The 20,736-nt window shown below is 33.6% G+C and overlaps 3 protein-coding genes across 12 annotated transcripts in view; 2 read left to right on the top strand and 1 right to left on the bottom strand.

The window, feature by feature from the left end:
- The first annotated feature begins 3 nt into the window (after positions 1 to 3).
- LOC120339595 (RNA-binding region-containing protein 3-like) lies at positions 4 to 6,203 on the top strand. The gene is made up of 10 exons (XM_039407757.2): positions 4 to 221; positions 669 to 912; positions 1,339 to 1,481; positions 1,627 to 1,695; positions 2,536 to 2,686; positions 3,270 to 3,415; positions 3,668 to 3,754; positions 4,153 to 4,348; positions 4,840 to 5,014; positions 5,573 to 6,203. Exons 1-10 carry the CDS (start codon positions 81 to 83, stop codon positions 5,769 to 5,771), a joined length of 1,551 nt encoding a protein of 516 aa, XP_039263691.2. The 5' UTR covers positions 4 to 80; the 3' UTR covers positions 5,772 to 6,203.
- Positions 6,204 to 6,504: 301 nt separating this feature from the next.
- LOC120339050 (8-oxo-dGDP phosphatase NUDT18-like) lies at positions 6,505 to 9,796 on the bottom strand. The gene is made up of 5 exons (XM_039407094.2): positions 9,486 to 9,796; positions 8,966 to 9,076; positions 8,573 to 8,683; positions 8,184 to 8,343; positions 6,505 to 8,052 (listed from the first exon to the last, which is right to left on the bottom strand). The coding sequence occupies exons 1-5, from the start codon at positions 9,619 to 9,621 to the stop codon at positions 7,533 to 7,535; spliced, it is 1,038 nt and encodes a 345-aa protein (XP_039263028.2). The 5' UTR covers positions 9,622 to 9,796; the 3' UTR covers positions 6,505 to 7,532.
- A 4,081-nt stretch (positions 9,797 to 13,877) lies between these two features.
- LOC120339857 (uncharacterized) overlaps positions 13,878 to 20,736 on the top strand; it is a 31,362-nt gene continuing 24,503 nt past the window's right edge. Inside the window, exons 1-5 of one of the 10 annotated variants that reach the window (XM_078115938.1) lie at positions 13,878 to 14,401; positions 14,785 to 14,847; positions 15,862 to 15,917; positions 16,631 to 16,693; positions 19,713 to 19,828. In XM_078115938.1, the coding sequence (XP_077972064.1) occupies positions 14,321 to 14,401; positions 14,785 to 14,847; positions 15,862 to 15,917; positions 16,631 to 16,693; positions 19,713 to 19,828 (379 nt within the window). In that variant the 5' untranslated portion in view covers positions 13,878 to 14,320. Of the gene's footprint in view, positions 14,402 to 14,784; positions 14,848 to 15,861; positions 15,918 to 16,630; positions 16,694 to 18,850; positions 18,979 to 19,712; positions 19,829 to 20,736 lie in introns of those variants that run through there. The other 9 variants (XM_078115933.1, XM_078115936.1, XM_078115931.1 and 6 more) reach the window with 9 other exon arrangements.

Genomic DNA, 20,736 nt, shown 5'->3' with positions numbered 1-20,736 from the left:
ACTATAACAGAGAAAGTTTGTACTAGTACAGTAGTAGACTATAAAATAAGTTAGAAGTCCCTCCTTGGGAGAGATGAACAATGCCGCTTGGTTGTCTTGAGAATAGTCGGACATTATTAGTGCGGCACCTTCCATCATGTTTAAGTTCAAAAGAAAAGGAAGAATTGTTGAAGTACTTTGGTGCATTTGAAGTACGGGTGATGCCCAAACATGGACGTTTGGTAAGAAATTTTCTTCTGTTTCAAATTTCTTGATCCATTTATCTAAGACTTTAAAAGTACTTTGTTGGGAACATGACTGCTTGGACAGAGATATTTGTGTATGATCTGCTTACCTTACACCATGTAGCCTGCAATGTTCTATTTCGACATTGATCGAAATTAGTTGTAGGTATATTCTCATTCATTACAATCTGACTTAAGTTTATAATCGATGGAGCATCCCGGACAAATTATACAGGAATATAGAATCCCGTTATTTTGACAGTTGGCATTACTGATTGATATGATAGAGTGCTTGCTTCACATTTAAAATCCTAAAGCAAAAACCTGGATAATTATTGCCATGGTAACTGGACGAGGAGCCGTTTTGGCCACCTGAATAATCAGTGTCTTTTTTCCTCTCCTCTGGATAAATATGATCAGAATAAAATCAACTCCATATTTTAGAAACACACTGCTTTTGCTACATTTGAGGATCATATCAATGCGAGAAAAGCAATCGACCGACTTCACCAAGTTGAAATTTTGGATTGTGTACTCAGTGTTGAGTTTGCAAAGGAGCAACAGATCAGACTAGCTGACAAAGAACAAACTGTTGTTGCGGAAACTGAAGATTTGCAAGAAAAAGATCAATGTGATGACACAGGCAAATCATCTTTGAGTGAGATAAAATCAACCAATTATTATAATGGTATGTACATTCAATGAGTTTTACATCTTAACTTTTAAAAGTTGGTTTTATTGTAGCAGTGACATATTGTAATATATCACCTGAACTAGTCGGCTGTCTGAATTAAAGCTAAATTTTTTAATTATTAAGATGATATTAACCTATGTAGTGATCCAAACTTGAATGCTTAATTTTGGATGAGAAATGCTACAGAGGTGCACCATAAAGTAAGGGAGTCACAAAACTGGTCAAGCATTTTTTGATTATTGGAAACTCAGTTAGTTCTGGAAGTTATGGTTTTTTTTTACAGTTATGGTTACGCAAGACTAACTTAACTGCCTTTTCTTGTTCTATGCCTTTACACAAGTGGATCTGTAAGTGTATAATGCAAGGATGCTGTAGCGAGAATAAAGATGACTCTTCCATTGAGTTTCTTCACATTTACAGACATACTACCTCCGATAGCTCCTCATTTTGGTTTGAAATATCCTGCAAATCCTGGTTTGAAATATAAATATCCATCTCCTAATGCTGATATTCTGATCAACATATGCTCTGCTTTTTTGACTGTACCAAGACTATACACTCAGGTAAATAGCTATTATTATTTTGGGCTGGCTTATCTGGGTTGGCATCACAGATTACACATCTTGGTTCAAAAGTCAATTGTCAATTGAGATATATGAAAAGGATAAATTTGCTTCATAAAGTGATTACATTTTTCAAAATATCTAGACTCTTCATTTGATGAATAAGATGAATCTTGTGCCTCCATTCAATCCTGCGACAACTGTGCCTCCTATGGTAAGTAAGAGAAATATCACGTTTCAATTTTGGCAATGGGATCAACTAAATAGTTAACAGAAACATTCAACAAACAATGACATCTTTCACAAATGGGTATCAAAGTTGAAAACAAATTTCGTATCTAAACTATTATAAAATATTTGAAAAAAGCCTGGTTTGCTAACAGCTTGGTGCCAGCAGCTGTTTAATATTTGTCCAAGACACTGCAGATTTTGAATTGTCCTTGTTATTTTGATCTCTTTTACAAAATTAGGTCAATATTACAACGAGAATATCGGTTGGAAACCGAAGACTTATCGATCGATAGTTAGGGGATCCCCCAAAACAGAAACTGCAGTTTCGATTCATCCGCTCTTGTAACTTGCGCGCTGCGCATCGCACACACACACTCGGCGGGTTTCAAAATTCTCTCGCTTTACAAAAATCTAGATCACTATATCAATAATTGATTGATAACTCGCTAATTATACGACATAATTCGCCCAAAATCAATAGGCTTCTGGTCCGAGATAAGATGAATGCACATGCAAAATCTGGAGCAGATTCAATCTCGCTTTCGTGAGATATCGCGTGCATCTAACAGACACACAGACAGACAGACATACAGACAAATACCTATCAATATACTTACCGATCTTAAGATCGATAAGTAACCAGTCAAAATATAATATATTTTGAATTTGGGAGAGACAATAATGCAGTGCTTCATAAGACATTGCACTTCGCATTCCGTGAAAAGTCTTATAAACTTAAACCGCCAACGAACAAAAAACATCAAGGTACATTTAAAATGTTACTTTTTCTCTAAAGTTGCCTATTTTTGTGCCCAATTTTCAGCTTGTTGAACACATACAAAAACTGTGTAACCTAAGTTATAACGTACTTGGAAACAAACAAAGTAATAACACCGATATTCCAACGGAACCTGATAAACTCGATGTTGTTGAAATGTCAGAATCTGAGTCAGAATATGAAAGTGGCGAAGATAGTGAGTACGAAAATAAGAGTAACAGCCCAGAACAGCATGGGATAGCACGAAGTAATGCATTCTGGAAATATTTTTGCAGAGTTAATATTCCCATTTGCTATGATAGTGTCGAATTTAATTATTACTGACATTGTTGAACCATAGATGAAAAAATAATATTGAGAATATTATTATTTTAGCAATTCATATTTTGAATAAAGTTTGAAATTATATCTAAATTTTATATGTAGTTGTTAGAAATTTTTACAATTTACTCCAAGAGCAGGGGGCCGAAGGGTGCAGTTTGCCCATTCCTGTCCTAAAACATTTGCTTTGGTATTATAGTTAGTCTTGTAGTTGTCTATTTCAGTTTGATAAATCTCAAATACTCACTGAATTTTTTTCGGTTTTCTTGTCTGCATTTCACTATAGGTGACCTAAATGTATGCTTTAGTTGTCTATTTGATTCAAATCATTCATGAAAGTGAATATAAGTAACATATTAGTAGCATATTTCAGACCTATTTGAGAGTATCAACTTTCAACTTGTTTTCTTGTGTCATAATTTCATTTTGTGCCGATAATATTATTTGCCATTATTAAGATGATGATAAAACTGTGTCATTAAATATGAATGTACCTGAACGAGTATTAAAGGCAAGAAAACGTAGAAAAGAGAAGTCTCTAAAAGTTGGAGAGAGGAAAAGACGGAAGTTGAAAAATTTGATTACAGATAACACGACTTTGAAGGTGAGCTTCTGATCATAAACTGCAGTGTGTTCGGAAAATTATGAATTTAGAAATTTGAAGTCCGTTCTTGTTTTTCATCTACGAGCTAACCACCAGAGTTGGCGACAATGAATTGACATCGATTTGGGTCCCCATTCATGATTGATTAGACTTGGGTGGCATGTGACCTGACTTAACGTTCAAGTATTTCTACCGGCACTGCTAACCCTTAACTGTAATCTGATTAAGGTGAAAATTGATTGTATTTTCTAGTCCTCGACTCTTGTTGAAACTGTGGATCGAAGCATAGCATTCGAAGAAAGTACCGTCGATATGATAAAGAAACCAATAGATATCAAGGTATGTTTTGGTAAAATTAGCTCTTTAGTTTTCTCCAGATATGATTATCATGCATGGAAATTGAAATGGGTACTTGAAATACGGGGTGCAATATGTATACTATTTTTAGTAATGCAAATTTAACATAAAACTATTAATACTGTTTGGCTTTAATTTGCGTTTCATGTTTGATTGATGATCTCCCTCGGATCGTCCGATAATAATTATTGGAAAAAAAATCATATCCGATGAATATTTCTGCTAGTCATTCTCTAAGCCTTTTCTAAAAATTATTTCTTCGCTGATGCCGATTGTTCTGATCAAGTACCATTATAATATTACCGAATTTCATTATTGTTTTTATCGGTTAATTCTCTTATCATATTTAATTAAGTTTATAATTATAACCATACTTATAGTTGCCTTCTGCTCTCGATATTTCTACACAAGTTCAAGAAAGTAAAAAAGATGATCTACCTGAAACTGAACTAGCTGTAGGAGTCGATCATGCCAGCGAGTTGAATGATACCCAGACTGAAGGATTTGGGAGATTGCTGCCAGTTAAATCAACCGGCGAAGATGATGATAATACAGCTGATAACACAACTGAAACAGGTGAATCTTCTCATCTTGACTCTGTAAAGCGGGGGTTCTCAACTGGGGTGAATTTTGTAAGCAAAAAAGGGTGGCTATGGCTGGGTAAAAGATTGTGAAGTTGAATATTTATCATACTGTAAACAGACCATCTAGCCTTGTTTGAAACACTGTGCGCAGTTGAGACTGCAATTCTACTTTCAAATTTGCTGAGGTATAAACGAGAGAATAAAGGTTGAGATACCTTGCTTTAAAACTTATCGAAATATGCAATGCGACTGTGAAGCATGATATGTCATTTTGTCAAGTTGGTAGGGGGATATATATTATGTTAAATTTTATTGGTTTTGTGAAAAAATTAATTTCTATCCCTCCATGGCATTTTGGAATAAGCGATACAGGAAATAATCATAAAAACTTCAAACTAAGCATACAAGAACTTGACCTCCGCTCCGACACTAAGCTGTATTTTCAGCCTCTAATATGAATACGATCATAATAATTTTTGTCAGTTATAAAAGATTACATTACGGAACAACAATTGGAATCGGGTAAACTGTCAAAGAAAGAAATGTCTAATTCATCATTATATGATAAGTATCAGAAAGGTGAACCAACATCCAGGTTATATATAAAGAATTTATCAAAACAAGTGACGGAAAAAGATTTAAAATTTATTTTTGGAAGGTGGGTTATAGTGTATGCAAGAATTTGAATATACTGGAAACTTTATTATACTTGAATTGTGCACTCAAGGGTTTTAAATTGTGCTCTGCTAGGACTTTGTCTCTTGAGCCTGTGTAAAAGCCGGTAGCCGGTAAAAGCTTGGTAGGGCTGTCCAAGCGAACCGAATATTCGAATCGGTGGAATAAAGTATATGGAGCCCCACAAGCCCGCATTTGCACTGGGTTTTTCGCCAGGAGAACGTTGAGCTTTGTGCTCGAACGCCTCTCGCATAGCTGGTTTCTCAATATTTTTCTCACCTTCATTTTGGGTCAAATAGATATGACTTAATTTCACTCAGTCCAGTAATTGTCGGCCAATCAAGGTAATATGAGCCTCAATGAATGAATATCTTTTTCTACACATGTCAGACACTTCCATCTGCAGATTTGCTACATGTTTTGTTTACTGGTTGCAAATTAGCATTGTTCTTATCTTACAATTTGTAAACTGAATATTCTAGACTTTGGGGTCTATACTTGATTTGCTAGTAAGATGTGTTTGTGATTTGTCCTCTTTTAGATTTGTTAATTTCAATGATGAGAATGAAAGTAACATGTTTGATGTGCGGTTGATGACACAAGGAAGAATGAAAGGGCAAGCATTCATAGGAATGCCAAACATCGAAGCCGCCACAAGAGCTCTGAGAGCAACTAATGGTTATCAGTTGATCAACAAACCAATGGTTGTGCATTTTGCAAGATCAGCAAAACCTAAGTGATGGTCCTGACGCTTGAATACGGAAATCAAGTATGGCGAGATTGTTTACGAGCGCAAAAATACGCTCTAGTTTTGGAGCTTGAAAATGAACATACCAAGATGATCCGCCCGCCTGTTTTACGAAGCATGAAATGGAAAAGCATTTTCAACAGACAATGAGGGTTGCAAACACCAATGTTTTTGTGTCGAAAATTGGTTTCCTGACATTTGAGGCTTTGACCTCAGCATATGCTACGACTTCAGTGTATTTATGAGGCTTTTGTAGAGGAGAGCATAGAAACTCAATGTTGTGACTTGCATCCCCGCAATATCAGTGACACTAACACTGCAATGGATTCAAGTGCTTATGTTTAGAATCCTTTTCTGTTCTCTGTCTTTTTAGCTGGTATGTCATTGTGACTTTAATGAATATACAATGAGGTAATAGTGTGAATGGCTTTATAGCTCTCTCTATATATATAGTGGGGTCATGGTCAAAAGAAAATTCCTTTGCGAGTGATTACGAATGACCTAATAAGAAGTTATGTATGTATCAGATATTTCTCAAGCAAGAACTGGTATGTATCATGCTTGCACATTAAGGGGCCAAATATCAGTACACAGATGGTAAAAACCAGTACATAGAGGATGGATCTGTTCCATAGCGTTATTTATACTGCTTTCAGTTCTGACTGATGAGTGGTGGCAAAAAATCTCCATAGACACTAGTACACTCCATCCTTTCAATAAGTCTCTCACCATTCATACTTTTATTAGGGCGAAGCACAATATTAAAAGTACAATACAATGCATAGTGACGCTACAACTACTACAAAAGTATCAAAGTGAATATTCACCTAGGAATAAATAGTGCTCTAAGTTTCTAGGAACAGTGATGTAAACAAACAATTATATGTATTGTAAGGATATATAAATTAACACAGGGTAAAACCTAATATGGAATATGCATCAGAAACCACACTTAAATTCCGACTTCCTCAAGTATGTGCACCAAGATGGCTTCAGGTTAGGGTTCAGGCTACGCGACATCTTGGTGCGCATACTTCAGGAGCACCCTAAATTCAATAGCACCTCCTCCATACTGTACGAAATCAAATGTACCATATCTTACGGACCATTTTTCATTTAAAAAGCGATTGGGCACATAATGTACGATTCATGTGATGCTTCAGAGCCTGGTGCACCTATGTATGGACAAAATCTCTATCCAAGCCAATTTATTAACGATGCACCTTACCGCCTGTAAAATTACAGCAGCACTATCAATCACATTTTCAAAATTTGGTGACGGGTATATGCAAAAAATGAAATTAATAAATCCTTGTTGTGACATTATTTGTTGGTGCTATACTATCGCTAAATATACATTTGCTTGGTGATTTGGTAATGCAGTTCATAACAAGTAGCAGATACATATACCCACTGCAGGAATTGTGATTGATTTTTCGTACTAGCGAGCTGTTCCTCCTGCAAATGTAACCAGGGTGTGGAGTCCGAGTCAACACTTCGGACTTTCAATGGTGATAATGGAAGTCCAAATTTTCCATGAAAACTAAAAAAGCATCAAATAAACCTAATGAAGGAGGCTTATATATGATAAAGTATAATTGGATTTTCTTGGAGCTGGGTCAATTGAAAATGTTCCAGTCTCCACAGTCTTGAATAAAACTATGAACTGCAAGTGTATAAATTGACACAGATTTAGATGGCCACATAAGGTACTGTTTGTTGATAATTACCCTTATGAGACTGCCATGGTGACTTACAGTTTGGCTTTCAAACTTCTCAGTGGAATTAGATTGGATGGATTCAATTTCTTTTTCAACAGTGTTACATTTTCATCAACTGGTAATTCACTTAATTTAACCCATTTATAATTCGGTTTGCAAATTGGAGGCCCATTACAAGAGTTATCTATCTTCAGTTCAACTATAATACTGACACCCAACCCATCATGTCCCGATGATGATGCTCCTGTGTGCTCAATATTCATTACACCTAATATCGTTATGCTATAATCACTGTGTTGATTGAGTTGTAATAAATCTTTGCAAATAGCATGAACTGCTCTATGGAAAGAAATGTCATCCTGATGAATACGAGAAGTAGGGACACAGTATTTTCCTTTGTCGTCAACGTTCGAAGATTCTTCTCTGTTTTCAAACGAAGTTTGTTTCAATAGAATTGATATATCTTGATCATTAGCTGGTTGTTTATATATCAAAAGTGCTCGTATAAATAGTTGTTTCTGAGGTTCAAGTGATGGGAGCAAAACCACAGATCTGGAATTAAAATTTATTCACAAACAAGGTTTATTCATTTAGAGTAGACGATTCCGGAGGTTGAATTAGAAAAAATGTTAGACCAGAATGTAAAAATAATCAAAAAAATGAATAGAAAACCCAAATCATACTTGCTAGGATCTGTTTCATGTCGCTTAACACCAAGTTCTATCAAAGGCAAAACATCTTTACATCGGATCTGTATTTTTTCCTCCCTATCCCACCACATTGCTTGTAATGATTCTTCATCTGCTTCTTCGGTTGTTTTCAACTTTCCACCAGTCACTTTACCTTTAAACACACACAGAAAATATATAACAGGCATTCAATGCATTGGGTGGCCCACCTTAGAAAATTTAACTTGTTTTTCTAAGTCATGAACCACGGTTTTAGAATTTATACTTATCCATCATTGTTGATGCATATCTAGACTCTGTGCCATATTTTAGTGCTCGAAGCAAAACTCTCTCAAAGTGAGTCTATTGGGCGTTGAGAACCCATGTCCAAAAGCAATGCTTACCCACTAATGCAAATCTGACCCATCGTCCACCACATTCTTCAACACATAATAATGAAGTTGGTTCAAATTCCAGTCCAGCTTCTTCCAAAACTTCTCTTTTCACTGCCTCAACTGTCGTAAAGTATTGATATCAAATTAGATCGCTTAGATTGGAAAGATAAATCTGTGACACTCAAATTAATCGCGCTATGCAGCTGGCCCTGTGCAAGAATCCACTATAACCATCCAATGCCCCCACAATTTAACAGAAGATGCAGAATATGTTAATTCAGTATTCTTTAATGAGGTTCAATCTCTAGCTCATTAAACTGAGTGAAAGATTGACTGGCTACCCAAAATAGATTTTCCTGGTATTAATATCTTATGCACAAAACCAGAAATCTGATATCTTGCCTATTGTTTCATTTGGCTCCATTCTACCAGCAGGTAAATACCATTTCTTATAGCATGATACTTTGGCCTCTTGAACCATGAGTACTCTTCCATTGTCATCAATCACAATTGCTATTAAAGTAGAAAAGATGACCATTTAACTATAGGTGTTTGAACACAGAAATTGAAAATTTTTGGTCAGACGTTAAGGTGAATATCTAAGGTATGATTGAATTAAAATGGTATGTAGTACTGTAATATTGGGATTCCATTATGGATTCTGGTCCACAATCTAAATACATTCAACATTAATCTTATTCTGGAAACAATAAAATGAGAAATAACTGAAGGTTGGTTAAACAATTTTCAACAAGTCAAATAATTGGGCTATTGGTGATTAGTTCGCTTACTTTGTTTCATCATTTAAAAATAATAAAAAAGTAATCATCAAATAACATAAAAAGGTGAACTGTGGTATACCTAGAGAAACACATCAACAAATAAAACCTGGAACTTTACAGTTGGCTAATACTCCACTCACCTGCAACAATGTAGCAAACATTCTGCTTAACTTTTATTGCCTCATACTCATCGCCTTCTTCAACATCACATTCTTGTAAGATTGATCCATTACCTTTTACAAAGCTACATATCGACCCCGATAAGGATCTTTCCATTATTTTCCGTCTTGTTTAGAATATAATAAACAAATACGGTAATCAGAGCAGTGGTTCCCGAAGCAATGTATCGGAAGATAATTTTGAGTATGTTAACGAAAATCAATCGATTTTTAAATATATATATTTATCTTATTTAATAGTTGTCATTAAATGATAAAAATTGTTCAATTAATACTGAAAAAGGATTAAGTCTGGCGATATTGGATATTCAGCTGCAATATGCTCTTTCATGTACGTGAAAACAGGATCAAGTTTTGCATTGCATGCCTCGTAAAACTTTGGAAACCTTCTATTAAATACAACGCAATGGGTTTTCGAAAAATAAATTAGGTGTCACTTTTTAAAAATATAGTATGTGCAATATGCCAGATTTGAACATAATGTCATAATAACAAAATTGTTAATGGGCAGGGCCATTATACCCAATGCCTATACTAGTTAAGTATTTTACAAAGATAGATATATTCTAGCAGTGGTCCATTTACGGTTGTTAGTAAATCTCTTTGATCTTGCCAAATTTAGGGTTGGTTAGGGTTAGGTTCAAATTCATTTTCACCCTGCTTAGGCTTAGTTTTCAAGTACAAAATACTTTAGTTTTCAAGAGACAAAAATCATTCGGGTCTCGTGTAGTTTCGTACCTAACGTACTTCTAGTAGGCGTAGCATAACAATTTTTTGACATGCCAATCCTAACCCTCACCTGACTACGCCATCAAAAAATTATGTCACTACGACGTCATAGAGCTTGCCAAATTCTCGTACGATCGCCCTAAATGGCATCGGCGCCGACGATAAAGAACTGACTATCGTCAGCGATCTCTCTCCTATCGGGATCGTTGCGACGAGAAAACGAGAGAAATGGCTGTTCGATTTCGGGTTCCTGTCTGTGCGTCTTGGATGACAGTTCGCATAGTTTGAAGGGCTCTATTACGTCACTCTGACGTCGTAGTGACGTAATTTTTGGATGGTGTGGTCAGGTGGGGGTTAGGATTGACACGTGAAAAAATTGTTATGCTTCGCCCACCAGAAGTATGTTAGGTACGAAACTACATGAGACCCAATTATTCATATATAATAAATCATTATAGGTTTTAGAACAACTATATTTTGGAAAGATATCTGCTATATAACTGTTTAATAAGATTATAACTTTAATGGTATTGGCAATATTGTTAGTCACTTTACATTTCTATTCCTTATTGCAGTACCGGTATACAATTATTACAAAATTTCCAATATTAAGATTAAAGCCTTCCATCTCATAATATTAAACTAAATTAACCTTCTATATTACCGGTATATCCCCATGATTGTGTGTGTTGTGTTGGTGGATACCTTTCGGTCTTTTTTGGGTGCTTAAACACATACAGACATAGGTAGGCTACGGTACCACTTCTTTAAGGCAATGGGATAGGATTTACCTCTATATTACCATCGCACCCTCGTGCTTAGTAGTATCAGTTACCGACCTTTCAGATTTATGCTTGTTTGAATATTTTATCGCATCAAACGTTGATAATGAAAAAAAACGGCCTTTCATACTAAAGTTAGCACAAAATACCCAGAGAACATTTTGGGAAATTCCCTAGAGATGCAATTAAAAAGTGGGCGGTAAAGAGTCAAGATTTTTCCCACGTACATACCGGTATATAAAATTTAAGCCTTTCAAAGTACGCAGTAATCAAAATATAATAAAAATAATGCTTCCGGGTTTAAAAACGTAACTTCTTTGCGTACCGAATTTGAATACGGATAATGGTTGTCACGCGGACCACCAGAAATATTTTTATTATTCAGAGGAAAATGTTTCCATAGTTTGTCTTTTTAAGCCATCATATTCGGGCTTTGGTGCAAAATAACGCAATAATCCAATTGAAACCGTTTATATGTGCGGGCGTCAAGTTTAAAAGATATGCGTGAAATTGATATCATTTCTATAAATTTCAGCAAACATCACAAACAATTTGTTTTTGAGTCCGCTATATGAATTAAAAAGACTGAGCCTTTAACATTAGGCGTTACAATATCTGCAAGTCCACATTTACCCACCAATTTTATGCTGTTGGGCTATTCTATTTTTATCCCTTTTCCCATATATCAAGTGCTTCATGTTTGGAGATCGTTTCTTTCTTGTGTTAATGTCGTGTGATTATTATCACTCATTCTTTCTATTCATAAATTTTTTTTCTCAATAATTAAATAGTTTGATTCGTAACGCTGCTATGAATATTTTCTTTAGTAGTGGATTATAGTGATGCATAGAGAATAATAACGCGTTACTTATCAAGTTGGTTTTGAATAACCTGCGAAGATTCATACAAACTGATTTGAATAGAAACTTCAACTATTCTATCTTCTAATGTTTCGTTCATTGTACCTTTTCAATTAGTAACACTTGGTTAGGTTCTTAAAAATTCTTAATTGATTTGAAATCTTTCAAGGTGAAATAGTGAAAAGGATGCCACAATCGTATCAATCGTTATAATAGCGTAACAAATGGATATTTCATACAACATAACATCCTTTTACTTTTTGGGTAATACTGTCCATCTGTCATAAATGTCGAAATTTTATTACATTTTGACCTTCCATATTGATCCTTTCCGCGAAGCTCTTCAAATATGCGCTAAGGCTAAGCGATGTACAAAAGGTGGCAGGGATCTTGCCCGACAGTTGTAAAGAGAATAAATATGTAAATATAGATCACAGTAAAATATTAATTATTGCTGATTATTCAATTTAAAATTTGATACCGAGTTATTCAACATACCGGGTTAACAAGTAGGCATCGCAACTTCACAAAGGGGAATTCTGAATGGAGCGAAACTGAAATATTACCTCAACAACGTACGTCGCAACTGTTGTATTCAATACTTTTGGGCGGGAACAAAGCCTTATCCATATTACATTTTGTGTGGTGTTACCTCCGAAGCGCCGCATCACCCACGACACATTATCCCTTGTAAGAAGCTCAAACATGTAATGAAACGCCATGGTGTCAAAAAACGTGACGTTATAGTGCTCGTTTCTCGTTGCGTGGTTCAATGTTGCACGACACAAATGAATAATCGGGTTAATAATCATTAGACTAATGGAGATTTCGTATGATCATTTTTACTGGATAAAAAATAAACTAGACTATGACTAGAACAACTACATATTATCGCCAAAAAGCGATACCACGACATAGACAAATTGACCAAATACGATATTCTTTAACATATTTTGGAAAATATCAACATGCCACAACGTTTTTATTGCCTCATGCTATATTTTAGCGTACGGGGCAAATTACCTTACCTTCGAAGGCGATAAGTCGATATATTATAGACCTTGATATTTCTCAGTTATCCCTCGACAGCGAAGGCCATTCTATACATAGCCGACAACGCTTATCGAATTGTTCCACCGTTTGACGATTCCCAGGATTTGAGGAATTCCCCGTCTTTAAATATTTTGGTAAGTACTCCTGAATCATGCGCGGGCGATTGATAAGAACAGATAACATGCTCAAATTGACATAATGTTCGTAAGGAATGGTGTAAAGGACAACAGGAAGCAGATTTATTAATAATCGTAAACCCTTCTCCGCTTTCTCAGACCAAGTTTGGTCCATGCGATGACACAGATTGAATTCAATGAAAGGTAAATGAATAAGCAAACGCAATATTTACTTTTGTGCTTAAGATTGACGGGGACCGACTATAGCGGGAAAAAAGTTGCTTGAGGATAACAAGAGTAGCGTTATGTTTCATAGTCATTTTAATTTCAATTAATTACAAGCGATAGCCCGAGATGGGAACGATGAGTGGTTTTTAGTAATGGTTTATTTATATCGAAAATCATAGTATCGGTAATAGTATTTTAATATTTCTATAGGTATAGGTCCTCGCCCGACAGCGCGATAATAACTTGGAGAAGAATAAATAAACGACCATTGGTACACTGATAGTTATGTATGTGATTTATCGTTGCAATTGCAACTGAGACAATCTAAAATATCGTCCGATGGGAAGCACTTCAAATCTTTGCAGTACTGTAGGAAAATAGTCAGCTGGGAACAAATTTTTTAAAATCTTATGGGTAGATTAAATAATTCCATTGAATTGTCATCGATGTTGCAATTCTTCGTAAGCCAGAAGTCTATTTTAAATCAATCATACTTGTTACTCATATTAGAATTTAGTCGCGGATTATGAAGACATGAATGTAGAAATTTTAGTCGCAGACTTCAAAATATTCAGTAAATAAATATTTACGTGCTTGCTCCGTCATACCGGAATTTTTTTATATATATAATAAAAACATAAAATATACATAAATAAGCAGTTGCATTTAGTTGGGACAACGGTATAACGCATTCGGTATATTCGCGACAAACAAGTAAATGCATCTCAAGATCGTAGTATCTGATTGCCCTTTATCATATTATAAAATACATATGACGCTAGCTATGTTGTTCGACTGTAAATGTTAGAATTCGTTAATCAGTTGCCTGTGAAACATTACTAAATTAGATTACAAATGCCATACCACACACATTGAGCTATTTACACGTGGGTACATATTGCTCATACATAGTTGTATTAAATAGGTATTAATTGAATTTTAACATTGGTTTTACATATTGTGGGGAGTCAAAACATTGCAGCCCACCTAATGCAAGAGTCATAATTACTGTTTCATATAAGTTAAAGATGAATGGCAATTCATCTTACATTGGTTCAGACCAGCTGAAGACCTATACAGTGGATCAAGTTGCAGATTGGCTGTGTCAGGTAAGTCGGTATAATTAAACCTGAGGATCAAAGGATTAAGTGCAGAGTTGGTGGCTCATTCTCATCATCTCTGCGCTTAATTTCTAAGTTTTTTTTCCCTCAACAATGAAGCAAAAACTGTGTTTGAATTCCTTTACTCAGTCATTGGAATGACTTCATAAGAAATATAGCTTGATAGTTATCTTTTTCCTAATTTAAACAGTATTGTAAACTTAATACTAATATAAATTGTTCAGGTATGAATATAATATTATAATATCATTTCAATGTAACTTTCTATTTACCAAGTTTATTCTAATTAATATTCTTCAACTTATGATCTCAAAAATCAGTTGTAATTATGGAAATTTTTAACAGCGATTATATTTCTTTGTTACACCTAGGTTGGATTTCGCGACTGCACAGCAAAGTTTTTGGAACGAAACATTGATGGAAAAAAGTTACTGGTATGATTCTAATATTTTTCATCATATTCATACTCGCTAGTAAATTTTATTTACGTGTAATTAATTCTGTTAAATTGTACCTCTATGACTTTACTCAGTAATTGGGTTTTTGTCCAAATATCACCTAAATTTTATATTCATCATTTCATCTATTTTCCATAATAGAAATGTATTTGCAACATACCTGCCCTTTTTAAAAATATTTTAACTATCATGAAATCAGTTCCAAATCATAATATTATTATCAATGACCTCCTTACCTTGCTGACTATAGACATTCAAAATTTTTCTGAAATATTTCTCCATCATTCAACAAACTAAATGACTGTCATAAAGCTGGATTTTTCTCATTGCCATCGGTATTATTCTGAACAACTGTTGCGCATTTCAATATAACAATCCTTAATGGTCTAATTCTGTTTAACTAATGTATTATAGCATCCTTTGGCAGGTAATATAGCATTCAATGGAACTTCCTGAAATATGACGCTCCATGTTATGCTGCGATTGTTTTTTTAAATACATGCTTCATTGCAATATTATTCATACTGGTATTTAATATCGCTGGACTATACAACAGTGACTCTTACAATTTGTGAATGTGATATAATAAATTGACAGCTGAAGTTATCTTATTAGTATTAGTAGTATCTTTCAAATTTGGTTACCAAATGAAGTCAGTAGTAATTGAAGCATTATTAGTTTGGGCTTCATATATAACAATCATTGAAAGCTAAATTTGTGCAAGCTATTGTTTACCATAATTAGGAGTAATGGAGATAAAGAGACTTTACTTCATCTATTTGGTTAGTTTTGGCTTGAAGTTTCTTATTTGAAACTTTTAAATAGAAATTGGTTATTACCGTAAGTTTGCAGTTATGGAATATTTTGATTGATTTTCCTCATTTAATTCTTAATCACTTTTTATTCCAGATTTACTCTACTTGAGAATTTTTCATGATGTATAACATTCAATATCATAAATAATAGACTTGCGATATATTTTTCGTACAGGATTTACAAGAATTTCAACTGAATAATTTTATTCTCTCTGACAATAAAAGAAAAAGGTACAGTTATTTTAGGCTTCTTAAATAGATAGTATTTGGTGTGATCAGGTTTATTCGCAACAGCTATGCCATCTTATCAGAATATATTATATACCGATATGTTAAAATTTGAATACATGGAATTGATCATACTTCATGCAAATTAGTTTCAAATATAAAGCCATATGCGTTGTACATCGTGGTGCAGACAAGTTTTGCTGATTTGATACTATACCTACATTAGAGGAAATGAAAAATGAGTGAGCAATTAAATACAAATGAACACTCAATTTATATTACCCTATTGGCTGTTTTCGTATTCAAATTGTCCTCAAGTATTTGACAAAATCAGGAGTATTGAACAATGAATATACAATCTGTACCACTATGGATAATTTCTTCATTATTAAGGTGTTATTAAATTTTCTAAATGTGGTCGTAAGTAAACCAGCTTATCTTGGAGATAATCAAGTTTGCCATCATTATTTACATTGTACTGTTTGATTTGATTTTGGTACAAAGGTACATCTTCGCCGTGATTTGTAAAATATTAACCTGTTATTTTATTTCTGTTTGCTTTTGACAAATGTGAGATATGCTATGCAGCTTTGCTGTGGTATCTTCATTGACCAAGTATGGCCTGTCTCAAAATTGATGATATACAAAATCACTTCCACTTATATATTCATTTCTTTTTTTATATCGACATATACTGCTTGCTTGTCTCAATACAGAGCCTTTTGGAGCTTGCTTGAATCAGTTCGGAACAATAACCAATCGAATCCACCAAATTCAAAGTGAGTTCTCTTCTTTATTACGACAGATGTTTGATATTTTTTTAATATAAACCTAGATGTTTCTTAATTTTAATTAGCAAATGTTTTCTGTGGAAGTTCTCTGTTATTAGGCAGGACTTCAGAAAGTCTCCACAGAAATAGGAAAAATTTAATACAAATTGTTTTCTAAATGCAATCAAATGATTCTTAGCTCAAGATTTGCTCCTTCTATATGCATAATTTTTAAGGGATATCAAACTTTACAATAACTTTTAATTTCAACACATTTTAGAAATTCAAATAATTCTATTTTTTTTATATTTTTTATACTGTGTTTGTTGTGGAATACCTAAACTGCAAACACTGAAATTTGTTTCTCATTAGCTGAGGGTTCAAAATAAGTTTTGGATGAATTCTTACAATGAGAGAAAGGTCACCAACAATATAATTAGCAAATAAAAACCTATATTAGATTGTTACTTTTCACTACTACAAAATATTTCTAGCAGAAAAACATTTAAATGAATGAGAAAGTAGAATAAATGTATAAGATGAGTGATGGCATGATATTTTAATTAGTCAGGAAGCACTTGTATTATTACTTGACGAAAATATGTTAGTGAAAGATCAACATTAGAAGCCAGTAAATGAGTCATGTCACCAACTGATAGAAACCTTAAGTTAAGTTTCTGTAAGTTAGTTTAATTCCTTAATCATAAGCTGGATAGAAAATAACCAAAAGAAAGTGAAATTAACCTTTCGACATGGCTTCTAAATTAAGCATGTAGAAATTAGTGTGTGTCACAGGTTAAATTTGGCAATTTTGTTAAATTTGAGGGAAATTATAGGGATAGTTAGTACAAACAGTTTATTAGCAATCATTCTGAATTTAAGTTCTTAATTTCTTTAAGAGTAAATGCTGAGAGAGCTTAACAATAGTTGTCAATTGTGTAAAGATTGGGCATAACATTTCTTCAGGTTCAATGCCATATTTGGATATGATGCCTGCAATCATTGATGATACCTGAACAGTGTGATGATTGTTTGATGCATTTCTTGATAGTATAAAATGACAAGTTTTAACATGAATCGAAAAACTGAAGTAAATACTTAGTGTGACAGTGGTATATTTATATGTGGATATATGAATGGTTGGTTAACTTGGTTAGATGTAATAAAATGAACAAAAAATATAACACCTTGACAGCCCTTTCAAGATTTGAGTGCGATTATTTCCCAATGGTTCAGTAAATATATTAGTATGAGTATTACCACTATGATTGTACGATTTTTGTTTTCATCCAAGTTCACGCATCAAAATTTGTGGTGTTTAATCTTATTGTTCCATCTTATCACCTTTATGCTTATGTGTACAACATCATTTTATCTAGAATTCATTTGTCACTCTATCACTAACTTCTGAACCGTCTCAAGCATTCATTCATGTTTGATACTTTCCTGGCCAATCATTAGATTTTACTCAAGGTGTCTATATATTGACTGGTGCTTTTGTAAATCACGTCATGAGGATAAGAATTCCTTCCTGGTATTTCACAAATATTTTGACAGCAAAAAATTTCCAGAAAAGGGTCATAAATAGTTCACTTTATGACGTTTATTTGTTCAAGTCCCTTATTAATAAGAATAGACAGAATTCATATTTGAGCTAGGATAAGTATAATTTAATAAGTATATCTGGGACACCTGAATATCAGTATGGCAAGCTTGTTATGTTGATATTGATATCTAGAAATCTCATGTTTGTGAATCCAAGTGGAAAATTGCCTCATGCTTTATACGAAGCAAGTATCAAGTATTACGGAAGATTAAATCTTAACCATGTGACATATTTAGTTATTATATATATATTATTCTGTGTTTACCTAGGCAAGATAATGAGCCTCGACTAAAATGGAAAGAGAATAGTCATAGGTCACCATCATTGAAACTCTAAGAGCTATAAACATATGTTTGTATATACACTTGATTTTGTAATTGGAAAAATTCAGATTATCACTCTCTGTAAAACAGCACAAAATGTTTTTTTATTTTTTTATTACACTTTTTACAACACTCCACATTTTTTAGGACATCATACATACAAATCAGAATCTGGTATCTCGAATGTGTGGAATAATAATATAATATTTTAATCAGTGTAGTGAAAAATTTCAATTTTCTTTTAAAGTCTTGACACGAAACTAATAAATCACCGTTATTTAAAAAAGAAAGATTAATTATAGCAACACATTATATTTTTTGATTGTGTCGTGTTTTACTATGTCGTCATTTCAACAACTCAGAAAGTAAGTATTTCAAGCGATTATTCATTGATTGGGAACACGAATAAAAATATTTTTCTATGAATGGAAGTTTTTTTTATGCATTGATGATAAAGTTTTCATTTGGTTGACAAAAATACTTTGGTAATTTTTGAATAGGACCAAAAAAGTGCATATAACGTTAAATTCATGATGTGGGCTATGTCATTGCATCATCAAGGGATGATTCACTCGCCTTGTACGCAATTATATGAGTGTATGGTCTGGGTCACATGAAGGTTTTTACTGCGTTTTCGCATCAAAATGTGATGTCATATGGTAAATCGGGAGTGGATGTAAACTGAGACAGCGGATATCTTATTTCGAATGTATATACTATATTATATTAAGTAGTTGTATATATCCAATATACTTAATAGGAAAAAATGTTGCAATCTGTAGATTGTAGGCACCCACTGGGTTGTCTCTGACTAATCTTTCAATTGTTAATCAGAAAAATAAAAATACAAAATAATATTAATATGTTCTTGATGTAACTAGATTGTTAATATCATAATATTCTTGTCTATTAATTTTTCCTTGTCTTTGTTTTGCAATCTGAAATAATTTAGAATTAAATTTGAAATATTTACAATCTGGGATACCAAACTCATTAAAAACAACTACATCTAAAAAGCAATTATTATAAATGCCTTGTCATGATGTTAAATCTATACCATTCAATTTCTGTGTTATTTATCTCTTGTACTTTTTTACAGCATGTTTTCTGGTGGAGGTGGAAGACTACCGCCATCTCGTCCTCCCAAATCAATGCCAGGATTTGGAACTCATAATAATGGAAGAGTTCCGCCACGACGACCACCACCAAACCAAAGTATGTAGAGAGTAGTACAGTTTGACTTGTTATTGTGTGACAGGTTAGGAATTGGGATTGATTTGCTGTTTGGTTACTAAAAGAGTTGAACAAATTGTATGTATGTGTTTTAATTTATTTTCTTTTTTAAATTATGGTAATCAATATATATTAAATGCCGAATGTGATTCTTTACCTCAAAGTTTACTCAGCAAATGCTCATATTAAATGAGTAATATATACTTGTTTGAAGAAATCATAGTTACTTGTAAGAAAATATATCTATTTTATGTAGATTTCTTACAGTTGATCAAAACTTGGCTACCTAGACTTTCCTCAAAAATAGAAACATCCCTGATAGAAAATACAAGCATCCACTGAGACACTAAGGGCTACTCATATATTATTACATTTTGATAGAGGTATCAAGGCAAAGAAGTTGTATTCACAAATAATAACAGATTAATATCCATCAGAGATATATATTTTTTGAACCTTGGCCTGAATAATGAAATCATTTCGCAAGATGATTAAAAATTTTTAAGTTTATGAAATAGTCAATAATGAGTGAGTGTGAATATGTTTTTGAACTTTGAACGGTGGTTTGGCTCATCATATTACAGGTGAGGAACTTGATCCCCATTGATTTCAATTGCAGTACTCCCATAGTGTACATCTCTCACATTAGTGAGAGAAGATTGCTGGGCATTTCAGATATGTGCAATTTAGTTATGGCTTTCCCCAACTAAATTTGTATAATTAAATTGAATAGAACCCTGTAACCCATAACTTTACTCAGAGATCTCTCTCCTATGCTTCTGAGTGAGTGTAATATTATGCATCTGAATATTTCAGCAATATCCAAATATTTCCACAGGTTCACAAAATATGAACCTATGTTTCTTTGAAACCACATTTTAATTTCTTAT

The sequence above is a fragment of the Styela clava genome, chromosome 9 (genome assembly GCF_964204865.1).
Source record: "Styela clava chromosome 9, kaStyClav1.hap1.2, whole genome shotgun sequence".
In the NCBI taxonomy this organism is placed as follows: domain Eukaryota; kingdom Metazoa; phylum Chordata; class Ascidiacea; order Stolidobranchia; family Styelidae; genus Styela; species Styela clava.
The sequence above is the reverse complement of the archived record's forward strand: the minus strand, read 5'-3'. Positions and strand labels throughout refer to the sequence as shown.